General features: G+C 43.4%; 1 protein-coding gene across 3 annotated transcripts in view; it reads right to left on the reverse strand.

Annotated features, from left to right (window-relative positions):
- LOC109875292 (semaphorin-6A) overlaps positions 1–13,480 on the reverse strand; it is a 98,674-nt gene that overhangs the window by 37,012 nt on the left and 48,182 nt on the right. For all 3 annotated transcript variants that reach the window (XM_020467609.2, XM_020467601.2, XM_020467617.2), the window contains exons 4-6: positions 2,108–2,168; positions 1,490–1,552; positions 910–1,011 (exon numbers count right to left, since the gene is read on the reverse strand). In XM_020467609.2, coding sequence (XP_020323198.1) covers positions 910–1,011; positions 1,490–1,552; positions 2,108–2,168 — 226 coding nt within the window. The remainder of the gene's footprint in view (positions 1–909; positions 1,012–1,489; positions 1,553–2,107; positions 2,169–13,480) is intronic.

A 13,480-nucleotide genomic window follows, 5' to 3' on the forward strand; every position in this document is an offset into this window, starting at 1 on the left:
GAAATTGGTTGTTTGGGAGAGCCTGCCAATGTCCAACAGCCTGTTTATTTCACCTCTTCTCCATAACATTTACACATTTTACAGCACCTCTCGTTACGGTATGTCAGTGAGGATGTCAGCTTTCCGCAGACAATATAACAGTAATAACAGTGAGAAGCACCTGAAATGGGAGCAGAGAAACTTCAAAACTAACCATGCCTACAAAATGTGGGCATAAATTGTGTATTCTCTAAAGAATACGTGAGTGAGAACACAAGCCCTTTTCTGTGCTTCGCTGAACCAAAACGTCAATGAAGCAAAGAGTCTTGTTCGGTAGTAAACATACCTCGCAATAAACAACAACCCCCTGATGTCTCACAACAGCACCTTCAAATCAAGTTCACTGTGGCGTCAATTCATTTCCTAACATGTCAACAAAGCCAGCCTTCTAGAGTTTTCTTTCCTAAGGATGACAGTAGATATCTTAATAAGATGGTGTTCATGTCTAAAGACGCTTAATAACTCTGCCAAAGCCTGGATATCTTGAATCTATTCCAAAAATGCCTTGACAACCGAGGCGGCCGTCTGCCTTGATCATGTTTCAACAGAACTGCTGTGCCTACACTATCTGTCAGTGTAGATTTCCCTGATTTTAAATGAAATGTGTCAAACTACACCTGGGAAAAAGGACACATCTGACCATGAGCTTTTGAAAGTAATCCATCAATGTCCATCTCTCCACACCTCTTCTTCCTTATGTCGTCCCCAGATGGTTGAAATACAGCACGGTGTGTGCAGCGAATTCTTAGCAGGTGATGTCAGAGCATGGATAGAGAGCATGGATAGAGAGCATGGATAGAGAGCATGGATAGAGAGCATGGATAGAGAGCATGGATAGAGAGCATGGATAGAGAGCAATGTGAGCTGTACCTTGTAAGTTCGACAGGAGGGGTTGAAAGCATTTGTTCCACACACAAACAAGGAGTCATCGTTTTGCTGTAGGAGGACCTTTATGAAATTGTGACATTCATCCTTAAGGAGAGAAGAGGGGAGGGGGAAATGCATATTGTGAATGATTCATTGTTGTGCTGGAACTAGAGAAAAACCACATGGACAGCCACGTTCAGAGGAATGAATGATGGCGACGGACTAGTCCATGTTCCTGGAATGCTACTACCTGTACAGTGTATTCTTTGAACAAAATGTCGAATGCACAGAAAACCAAAACACGCACAATAACATTAATTATACAATAAAGACAACTGGTGGATTTTCCCATCTCATTATAAAATAAAATTAAATACATTTAAATATTAATTTCACATATTCATTCAGAAGAATGTGAGACAGCAAGGCATTCAGAGATGACAATATTTCAATGAATATGAATATGCACATACATTTTACTGGTGAGGTCCCCGTGGTCAGGAAAACCTCCTAGCTTTAGTTTATTATTATGTATGGTATGACCTGCAGGACCTGCAGGAGGAGGAAAGAGTAGTCTCTCTACCTTGTGCTTCCCCTTCATTCGGCAGGTGTCCACGTCTGCCTGTCTGGACTTCCATGTCAGTTTCTGTGGAGAGGAAATTGATGGGGAATCAATGGAGATCTGTTTAGTTACCCTGGCGATCATTCCTCAAGAGAGAGAGAGAGAGAGCCTGGAGCACCAGTTAGCTCGCTTGATTGGCTCAACTCTGCCTCTGTCCTATAGGTCAGCCTCTATACTACACTACAGCATGTTTGGCGCCTGGCCAGTGATTAAAGACTAAACAGGGTCTCAGTGATCAATCTCTCTGTCTCAGTCTCTTTGATCCAGCTCGCTCTGATTATACTAGGTGGAACAAACAGATACTGCGGAGGAGGTGGAGGCGGGGTTGGGGGTGGTTACATATGTACATAAATCTCCGGTTTCTCCCTTGGCCCCATCCCTCTGAGCAGAGATGACGCATGCGGTTTGATGCCTGATGGGATAATGTGCTTAGTGGGGTCATGGCGCTGCAGTGTCTCACGCCAGACGGCCGCTGGAGCAGGGCTGGACAGGATGACCTGCCAGGTGATTATGCCAGCGTACGGGACAGCCACCCGCAGGACGGTGCAGAGCAACACATTCCTCAAAAAGAACACTCACCTTGCTGAAAAAGATCTCCTCAGAGTTGGCGGTGTCTGTATCCACCGTGTATATGTGATCCCTGAAACAGAGGAGATAGACAGGCTCTCATCAACAACCATTCAACCACCCCACCCCCTCACTCCCACCCGTACACCCCCCCCAGCGAATCTGAAACCGAAGGCGTCTTTGTCTAAACTTTGTTCAAACTGGAAGAATATAACAATATACAAAGGGACTATTTGCTCTGTCAGACAGAAACAGTCAACAATGGTTGAGAGTGCTGCTTCTGCCGCCCAGACAAAAACCTTTTTGTTCCTGGGAAAGGGAGTGCAAAGTTACTCTGCTGTTCAGGTCAATTAAGCATAGTGTTCAGCCACAGGAAATCTATACTAACACTCATTAAAGCACAGACAAGACCTATGTGGGAAAAGAGGCTTTCCTTCTCACATATGGAACCCATAAACTCAAGGGTTTAACTGCCTTTCAGCCAGACTGTGTTTGACTGACCGTGGCTCTGAGAGACTGGCACGCTCGTTTGAGAAGGGAAAGGTGACCATGCTCAACACTGTAACCACTTTTGGCATTCATTTGTTAGAGATGACTGTGTAAATGTGGTTTAAATCAAAGTGTGAAACAACAGCCGCTGTCTGGCTTTAATTATAACTACCAACCCAGCACAGTAGCTTCATCTCTCATTAACAAAATTGAATAAAGTCTGAAGGAACAGCATTTCAGAAATGAATCCACTTATTTATATAGGTTTCCTGGGGCTCCGCACATCTCCTAGAGGAGAAAACCTAAGTTATGTTATCAGTGCTGCAGCCTAAATTGAATAATTCATCTAGAGAGCGTAACATTTGGAGAAGTTCCACCCTCTCTCGGTGCTAATCTCCTTTTCTCAGAGAACATTCCCAATGTCAAAACCAGTTGAACTTTCCTAGAACATTACCAAAATTGAAATATAATGTAACCATGTTTGAACTTTTAGGAAACAATCTGTTAAAGTAATGAAATACAGATAAAACATTTTTTTTTGTCAAGTTCCTTAAATGTGGTGAGAACATTCCAAAGCACCATTCCCAGAATGTTGTGGGGAGGTTGTACGCAAGACATAACCATAGGACAACCATGCTCTCACCAAGCTCGAAGAAACATGGTTCTCAGAACATTATGTGCTAGCTGGGAAGTGATTCCAGCAGAGTGCCAGCAGAGCCAGAAGAGCTCCAGCTGAGATAAGACAGAGCCAAGCCATGCGTCATGCAGACATCCTGGCAGGACAATGCTGGAGCTGTCTCTGTGTCAACACCAGCAGTCAAACACTGTCTGCACCTGGGCTCATGTCAGAGCAAGTCCCCATTAGTTTCCTGCTGGCCTACCTCCATTTCCCCACTAAAAGAGAGCCACACTAGTCCCATCAGATGTGGGAGAGCTCTTAAATATACAGCAGGCCGACTCTCATCTTCACTGCACTCTATGTGGCACTGCAACTTCTAAAAAACATATTGAAACTCCCCACAGAGAGAACCCTCACACTGCCATGAACAAACATGGAGTCCAAGATGAGAGCAAACACACTCCCCACTGGGCACACCATGTCATTTCAACGTGGATAATTTGGTAATATTTGGTTGAGACGTTGATCAATGAGATTACATCCTATATTCACCCACTCAAAAAGTTAGTTACATTTCCAACGTGTTATCACTATGCTTTCAACCATCTCAAAGCACAACCAAATTCCAATGGAAAAACAATGTCTGAATTTCGGTTTAGTTGTCACCCAAATGTCTATCACTGCGCTTTCAACCATTTAAAACATCAAAGTTGAAATGGGAATACAATGTCAGATATTTGATTTATTTAAACAACAGATGAATGTGATATCGCTGTGCTTCGTCTAATAGCAGAACCACATGACCTGGATAAGATTATATTGAATATGAATGGTACAAATAAAGTTTGATTTTATTTAGTCTTATTCTTGAACTTTTTGGTTGAGATGGAGAAATGAATCTAACATAGTATGTTTTTATTGGAAGACAAACTGGAATTAAAGCCTAAGCAGAAGATAAATATCCTTCAAATGTTGATATTTGGTTGCGTTGACAACCAACCCTAATTCAATATCACTAAATATCATTCCATTTGAAATCAACCAGAGCTTGAACCCCTAAGCCTATTGTTTTGTCTATTTATAGATGACATCTGGATTGAATTCAAACTATTTATTTTGATGACTTTGCAAATGCTATAGGCCAGGCCTAAATAGCGTTATTGATGATTGATTAAGTACGGTCACATTTCATTTGCTCTGTTAAACCTACCCTTGGAATGTTTTCGATAACAACAGTGAATCTATTTAGTTTTTAAGTGGAAATCTCTCACCAATCATTCTCACGAGATAGCACACTAATAGTCAATTACAAATATCATAGCTAAGCAGGGCTGGGCTTGGTTAAAACAAAGGGTAGCTGTAGATACATCCATTTTCCAGTAGGAGGTGCTGCCCAGCCTAAAGTTTTTATTTTCTGATAGTGGATATAACATTGAAAATCTGACGTTGTTTTAAAGGTACAAATTCAACATATTTTATACAAGGTTTGTTTATGTTGAAATTTGGTTACCATGACGGCACAATCCTGTGGTTGAAATTTCACCCCATGTATTTTACATGTAGATTGCACATCACAATACGTTGTCCAATTACTTTGTAGCAATGCTGATTCAACCAGTTTGTGCCCAGTGGTTCAGTACTGTGGGCCTGACCCACTGGGCTACAGACGTCAATTCAACCTCTATCCACGTTGAAAACAACGGGTTAAGAATGTGAGCGGGATGGAAGGTACGGCTCTAAACATGGGCGTAGAAAGTGTGCTTTGGTGGGTCATGGGGAAAGAGGAAGACTATGGGCTCTATTCAATCTGTATGACGGAAATTTAGCGTTGCAACGTGATTGAAATGTAAAGGCAATGTTCCCGCGCTAGCGGAGACTACATTCACGATAAACGCTGCATATGTCGGCTCAATCAGAAATTACCTTTACATTTCCATCACACAATCTGTAACGCTTCAGCGATACACACTGAATAGAGCCCTTGGACATCCAACCATGAGAACAGTGGGCCTTTGTGCTGGGGAATGTCGTTTTCATAACACCCCATTTCTTCTGGGGGAACTGCGGGCCAGTGGGGGCCATCTGGTGGCTCTTTGTCAAACAATCTCGCGCTCGGATGGCAGAAAGGGGCCATGATTAGTATGCATCCCACACCTATCGTCTCAGAAATGGGACACCACCATCCCCATATTCCACCCTCTTCATAACTAGATCATCAGTGGTAGGGGGGCATTGTATATTGTTTCACTCACATCTCCACACAAGTGAATGGGAGGGAAGAGAGGCAAAATGGCCACCATTACACTGAGGAGTGGATCAAAGAGGAGCCTCGCTGACTGTTCTCTGACTGTCCTTTTGGCCGTGTCTCATTGACTTTTTTGTACAGGCGAAACACTGCAGTGGACAAAAATGACCAGCTGGTTTTGAGAGGCAGAGGAAGTGTAATCCGCGTCATTAGATGTCTTTAACAGGATTTAATGGCGACTAGAATAATTTAGACCAACGTGACCTCCAATGGGGCGGCCCAAAGAGACACAGGGTTTTCAGGAGGACAGGGGAGGCGTGTTCACGTGCACGTGGGCTACTCTCCTAATGGCAGACTTTCCCATTCCCACCCTTATTGAGGGGTGTAAGCAGTGGGTGGGTGCCGTTGCCATGGTTAGCCGGAGTTGAGGACAGGGAATGGCGACAATGCCCTGCATGCGGAGTGACCTGGGGGTATCCACTACCCGATGGCTGCTACCTATTGGCAGGCTGGCAGTGGTCGGCTGATTATCCCAGCGGGCAGACACCAGGACAGAGCTTAAGTACAGGCTAAGCCTCAGTGTCTGCTCTACATCTGATCACAGAGTCGGCCCTGGACAGGCCGAGCAAACACACACCCACACACAGCAGCACTGCAAGAACACACTCAACTTACAGCAGGGAGTAGGCCTCTGACAACCCCTGCCAGGCTGAGTATGGGCAGTGCACAGAAAGGGCTGACTGCCCTATGAGCACAAGATGTTGCAAATACGTTGAAAATCAGTTGAAAAGACGTTTGGATTGTGCTCACTGGGTGTTGACATGAATTCCCATTAGAATTCATGACATTATTGTTGTATTCCGACATTAACTCAGAAATATGGTAAAGTACAGCATACAAACCTACAGAATATTACAGCCATCTCATAATCTCATTGTTCATAACCATAGACCATATATTACTTAATAGAAAACAATTTGATTTTCTAAAATACAAAAGCATATATATACTATATTCTGCAAAAAAACAACACAGTGAATACTGTAGTGTTTACTGTAGTATACTGTAGTATGTACAGTTAACTATAGTATAAATACCATTGTAAAAGAAAACGGTACTATATACTATAGTAATTCATGTAGTGTTTTTGTGGATTGTTGTATACTGTACTATTTACACAGACATTACTGTACTATGGTCTTTCTCCTTCTATGATCTGGTAGGTAGGACTGGGGTCTGAACAGACAGTTCAGAGCTTCTGATCTTTTCTATCACCTGAAGGGAAGACAATATATGGTGTATACTTGGCATGTAGGTTCCTCACTTATGGGTGGCACACATTGGGATATGGGGGAGGGGAATGGGCAGAGTATATGCAAATTCAATACTGCAGTATATACAATAGTTTAAAATGTTTCGTATTTTTGTGGACTGTAGTGTTTTTGCGGACATTACTGTAGTATTTATTACAGTATTTTTTTGTGTAGATAATAATGTAGTACTTACAATTATATTATACAGTACACTACACCATTCTATACTAAGTACTATGTTAGCGGGATACTATACTGTGTAATATAGAATTCTACAATATACTACAGTTTACTACAGAGTTCTATAGTAAGTACTGTAGTATTCCATAGTAAGTACTGTAGTATTCTATAGCAGTGGTGGAAAAAGTACCCAATTGTCATACTTGAGTAAAAGTAAAGATACCTCAACAGAAAATGACTCAAGTTAAAGTAACCCAGTAAAATACTACTTGAGTACAAGTCTAAAACGATTTGATTTGAAATATACTTAAATATCAAAAGTAAATGTAATTACAAAAATATACTTAAGTATCAAAAGTAAAAGCATAAATCATTTCAAAATGGTCTTATTAGGCAAAATTAAGCCCAATTAATTTTTACATTTAAAGATAGCCATGGGCACACTTGTCACGCCCTGACTATAGAGAGCCCTTGGTTCTCTATGGTATAGTAGGTCATGGCGCGACTAGGGGGTGTTCTAGGTTTATTATTTCTATGTTGGTGCTCTTGGTATGGTTCCCAATTAGAGGCAGCTGAGGTTCGTTGTCTCTAATTGGGGATCATACTGAAGGGTTCCCTGTCTCCACCTGCTTTGTGGGATATTGTTTTGAGTTAGTGCATGTAGCACCTCTGATGTTACGGTTCGTTGTTTGTTTCTTTTTGTTTGGAAGTTTCGCTTAAATAAATATGTGGAACTTTAATCACACTGCACCTTGTTCCGTCTCTCCACACAACCGTGACAGAATATCCCACCAACAAAAGACCGAGCAGCGTGAACATGAGGTGAGGAAGTTTTGGACTTGAGAAACCCCAGACGGAAGGAAAAAATGGAGGACAGCGACAACGCCAGGGTTTGTGCCCACAGAAAGCCCAAGGACAACCCCAATAATGTTTGTGGGGGGAGCACGAGGGGTGGTCGGCGGAGCTAGAGGTCGAGCAGTGGAGAGTGCCAGAGCCTGTGTGGGAGTCGATAGAGGAATCTAATGAGAGATACCGGAAAGATGTTTTGGCAAGGAGTATGCTGCAGCGCAGGCGTGCTGAAGAGCTCCTTCTCAGACCGGTACCATCTGTGCCAGCTACACACACCAGGCCACCAGTGCGCCCCCCCCCCCCCCCCCCCCAGCCCGGTACGTCCTGGGCCTGCTCCCTGCACTCGCCCTGAAGAGCCAGAGACTGTCAGGGAGGCAATGGGGAAGTTGGGAGAGAGAGATGAGAGAGATGTTGTGTTCTGCTCAACATCCGACCAGAGGATCCGGTTAGCAGTCTGGTGCAATTTGGGCCGGCTCCACCCTTCTGGTCTCCAGAGCTCCTCCCCAGTCCGGTGCGTCCTGTGTCTCCTCCTTGCACTCGCCCTGAAATACGTGTCCCCAGTCCGGTACGTCCTGTGCCTGCTCCCCGCACTCGCCATGAGGCGCGTGTCACCAGTCCGGTGCCACATGTGCCGGCTCCACGCACCAGGCCTCCAGTGTCCCTCCCCAGTCCGGTACGTCCTGTGCCGGCTCCACACACCAGGCTTCCAGTGCGCCTCCCCAGTCTGGTACGTCCTGTGCCTGAAGTTCGTGTCTCCAGTCCGGTACGTCCTGTGCCTGCTCCCTGCACTCGCCCTGAAGTGCGTGTCAACAGTCCGGTGCCACTTGTGTAGACTCCACGCACCAGGCCTCCAGTGCGCCTTTTCAGTCCAGAGCTTCCGGCGACGGTTCCCAGTCCGGAGCTTCCGGCGACCGTTCCCAGTCCGGAACCTCCTGCGACGGTCCACAGTCCGGAACCTCCAGCGACGGTCCACAGTCCGGGACCTCCTACGACGGTCCACAGTCCAGAACCTCCTGTGACGGTCCACAGTCCGGAACCTCCTGCGACGGCGTCCAGTCCCGCTCCATGGCAGGAGCCTTCTCATCTGCGCCGGTGCCCAGTCCAGGAACGGCGTCCAACCCAACTCCATGGCCGGAGTCCTCCTTGGCGCCGATGCCCAGTCCAGGCACGGTGTTCAGCCCGACTCCATGGCCGGATCCGGGATCTGGGTGGGGTCTATGACTTGCACCGGAGCCGCCACCGACACTAATTTGGGGGGGGGGGGGGGGGGGGGGGGGTACTGTCACGCCCTGACTATAGAGAGCCCTTGGTTCTCTATGGTATAGTAGGTCATGGCGCGACTAGGGGGTGTTCTAGGTTTATTATTTCTATGTTGGTGCTCTTGGTATGGTTCCCAATTAGAGGCAGCTGAGGTTCGTTGTCTCTAATTGGGGATCATACTGAAGGGTTCCCTGTCTCCACCTGCTTTGTGGGATATTGTTTTGAGTTAGTGCATGTAGCACTGCTGATGTTTGTTTCTTTTTGTTTGGAAGTTTCGTTTAAATAAATAAGTGGAACTTTAATCACACTGCGCCCTGGTCCGTCTCTCCACACAGCCGTGACACACACGCAAACACAATTTACAAATGAAGCATTTGCATTTAGTGAGTCTGCCACGGATATTCTCTTGGTAAGTGCATGAATTGGACCATTTTCCTTTCCTGCTAAGCATTCAAAATGCTTACTTTTCGGTGTCAGGGAATATGTATGGAGTAAAAAGTACATTATACAGATACTTAAGTAGTACTTTGAAGTATTTATACACCACTGTTCTATAGTAAACCTGTAGTATTTTTTTCATGTGAGATTAAGAATTGCTCAACAGCTAGTCAAAGAAAATCACTGACTCTTAGGAGATGAAAGTGTAATATCCTGGCATATGAATAATGTCCTTAATAAAAACAAAGGGGGCAGAAAAAAATGTACAGAATATTAAAACAATCCACAACAGTAATGAACTGAGTGCATAATTAAAATTAAATATTAAATCTATGTGGAAGAATTAACATGTTAGAAGCCGCAAATAACAGAAGATAATGACTTAATCAAGGTAACTGTTTTACTCCCACAAATAACGGCATGTACGACATCTGCTGGAGCGCCACAATTGCCAAAGATGACGTTTTAACATTTTTATGAAGCCACTTATTTACAATTTTGTCAGTGAAGATGTTTGTTTGTCCTGCTGCTAAAAGATTGTGTGGTGTTACTGCCAGTGTAAAACAGGAGCCAAAAGGATTTATACCATTCACAAAATGGCGTTTGATTTTGGAAACAATTTCCACTGACCATCTGCAGGCAGCACACTTGGAGGCAGCACACTTGATGATTGGTCATCAGGCATGGAATCATGACCCTACCTACAACTGGCCCCAAAACATTGGGCCCTCAACACTGGCCCCACAACACTGGCACCACAACACTGACAACAGACTGACAAAACACATTTAATTGGGTTTTGACTTTAAGAGCCTCTACGGAGGTCTGATTGGACAATATTCAGCACAATATTTAATTATATTGTGTGTATTGAGCTGTTTGCCAATGGACTGTTTTTACTCGTATTATTACCTATCCTGATGCCTAGTCACTTTACCCTGCCTTCATGTACATATCTACCTCAAATACCTTATTATTATCTATCCTGATGCCTAGTCACTTTACCCTGCCTTCATGTACATATCTACCTCAAATACCTTATTATTATCTATCCTGATGTCTAGTCACTTTACCCTGCCTTCATGTACATATCTACCTCAAATACCTTATTATTATCTATCCTGATGCCTAGTCACTTTACCCTGCCTTCATGTACATATCTACCTCAAATACCTTATTATTATCTATCCTGATGCCTAGTCACTTTACCCTGCCTTCATGTACATATCTACCTCAAATACCTTATTATTATCTATCCTGATGCCTAGTCACTTTACCCTGCCTTCATGTACATATCTACCTCAAATACCTTATTATTATCTATCCTGATGCCTAGTCACTTTACCCTGCCTTCATGTACATATCTACCTCAAATACCTTATTATTATCTATCCTGATGTCTAGTCACTTTACCCTGCCTTCATGTACATATCTACCTCAAATACCTGGTACCTCTGCACATTGACCTGTATATAGCTCCATTCTTGTTTATTTTATTCCTCTTATGTTACTATTTTATTATTGTAATGAAACAGCAGGGAGCAGGCCTCGAACCTATCGACTGTGCCACAAAAGCATGCTCGTGCGGCAGGGCCGATTTCCGAGCTTATGAACCCAGGGTCGTTACACTATTATTCAACTGTCGTTGGGAAGGGCCGCATGCAGCCTTTCACGGTAAAGTCGACACCAGTATTCGGTGCATGTGACAAATAACATGTGATTTGATTTGATTATGATTTGACTTTGAAAGAACATCTAACTATTTGCATTATACTGTTAGTCATCTAGTTGTATGTATATATATCTATTTGTATTCAGAAATCTCGGTATCCGCTTGGCTTTGGTGGCAGCATTCCATCGTTTCAAACATTTCTCCCAGTTAAAATCAATCTACTCTTCACAACGACAGCAATTCCAACAATTCCTGCGTCACATTCCCTCCTCACCATCTGTCCGTTGGCATTCACGTCTGCTTTAAATATGCTGGAGTGAAACACACTGTGTTGTCTTTACACCACACCCCACTAATAAATCCCTCACTTTCCCATTTCCCCCAGGCCCGACCAGGAGCAGGTAGCAGTCAGACCAAAGGCTGGGACTCCAAAGCTCCCAACACCTCCTTAATGACCACAGATGTGTTCAACAGGCCTGCTACTTAGGAACCAGGCTTCAGTGGCCACTTATTTAGTAGCAAAAAAAAACAAAAAACAAAATGACTCATTGTTGCTTTCAACAGCATCCAATCAACTTACTATGTAATTAGGCCAATACAGAAGCCGACACAGATACAGAGCAATTTGATCTGAATTCCCCATGCTGTGGCTTTGTTAAATTTGTAACCTCTATAGTCAATTTTTTCAGGCGAGCTAGGTAAGTTTTTAAAAAACGATGATACAAAATGAAATTAAATCAATATGCTTCCCCATATGGAGAAAACTATTGATGCAGACTCCCCCGTTTCCGTCACACAACCTCAGTTCCAGTCCAGAACCAAGCATCTAGTTTATCCAGTGTATGCCCCGAGCTATTAGTCTGCCCAAGTCATCGTCTGTGTCCGAATACCCATACTAGCCTTCTACATACTTAAACCCCATACTCATTACAGCGTTTGATCTAGTAGAATTCACTCTCTTTTCCAACTAATGTGTTTGACAACGGCTGATAATCAGATAAATTGATGCGCTGTACCAAAATGAACGAACGGTGGGCGTCAACAATAGAGCATTCGATGATGCATTCCGAGTACTATTTTCGAAATTTCACATACCATAAAACTACATTTTTTCGCATATTATTTAATACACTAGTATGGATATTCAGACACATCCAATGTCTTTAAGTCTCTTAATATGTTTTTTTTTGTAATTGGTTATAATTTATTGATTGTATTTGATTTATAAATGTATTCAGAGGATTTTAATGTAGATAAAGCAAAGCCAGTTCAGAAAGGGAACCCGAGTGCCTGCATCAGGTGAGATTGCACCAATTAGATGCTAGCAACAATCAAGCCTACATTATTTGACGGTCCATTTAAACTGACCGTTCTGCTCACATATCCTGCTGCTGTCGCTAGTCTGCGTTTCTTCTATTGCTCCCACCACCACCACCCCACCTGTTAGGTTCTGTGTTACTGATGGGCTCACTGCTTGTAGGTCATTTTATATATCGATATTGATGCTTTGCTTGGGCAGTGAGCTACCCTGAAGGAGAAGAGCCTATATCGCCAAGACTTACATGATTCATTATTTAATAAATGGTTAAACATATTTATTTTCTGAATTGATTTTAATTGACCTGTACTGATTGATTACCTGGTTTGGTTTAATCTTTCACTATTGGTATTTTTACTGTCTGCTTCTCTAGTGTCTATTGTAAATGTTGATGTTGTCCTGTTTTTATTCTTTGTGTGTCTGTGTATATGAACTTTGAACTGAAACGTGAGATATACAATAAGTTATAAGTATCTAACAGGACTCTGTGGGGTATCATCTGACAGGGATCTGTGGGGTATCATCTGACATGACTCTGTTGGGTATCATCTGACATGACTCTGGGGTATCATCTGACATGACTCTGTTGGGTATCATCTGACATGACTCTGCTGGGTATCATCTGACATGACTGTTGGGTATCATCTGACATGACTCTATGGGGTATCATCTGACATGACTCTATGGGGTATCATCTTACATGACTCTGTTGGGTATCATCTGACATGACTCTGGGGTATCATCTGACATGACTCTGTGGGGTATCATCTGACATGACTCTGTTGGGTATCATCTGACATGACTCTATGGGGTATCATCTGACATGACTCTGTGGGGTATCATCTGACATGACTCTATGGGGTATCATCTGACATGACTCTATGGGGTATCATCTGACATGACTCTGTGGGGTATCATCTGACATGACTCTATGGGGTATCATCTGACATGACTCTGTTGGGTATCATCTGACATGACTCTGTTGGGTATCATCTGACATGA

The sequence above is a fragment of the Oncorhynchus kisutch genome, linkage group LG3 (genome assembly GCF_002021735.2).
Source record: "Oncorhynchus kisutch isolate 150728-3 linkage group LG3, Okis_V2, whole genome shotgun sequence".
NCBI classification, from domain to species: domain Eukaryota; kingdom Metazoa; phylum Chordata; class Actinopteri; order Salmoniformes; family Salmonidae; genus Oncorhynchus; species Oncorhynchus kisutch.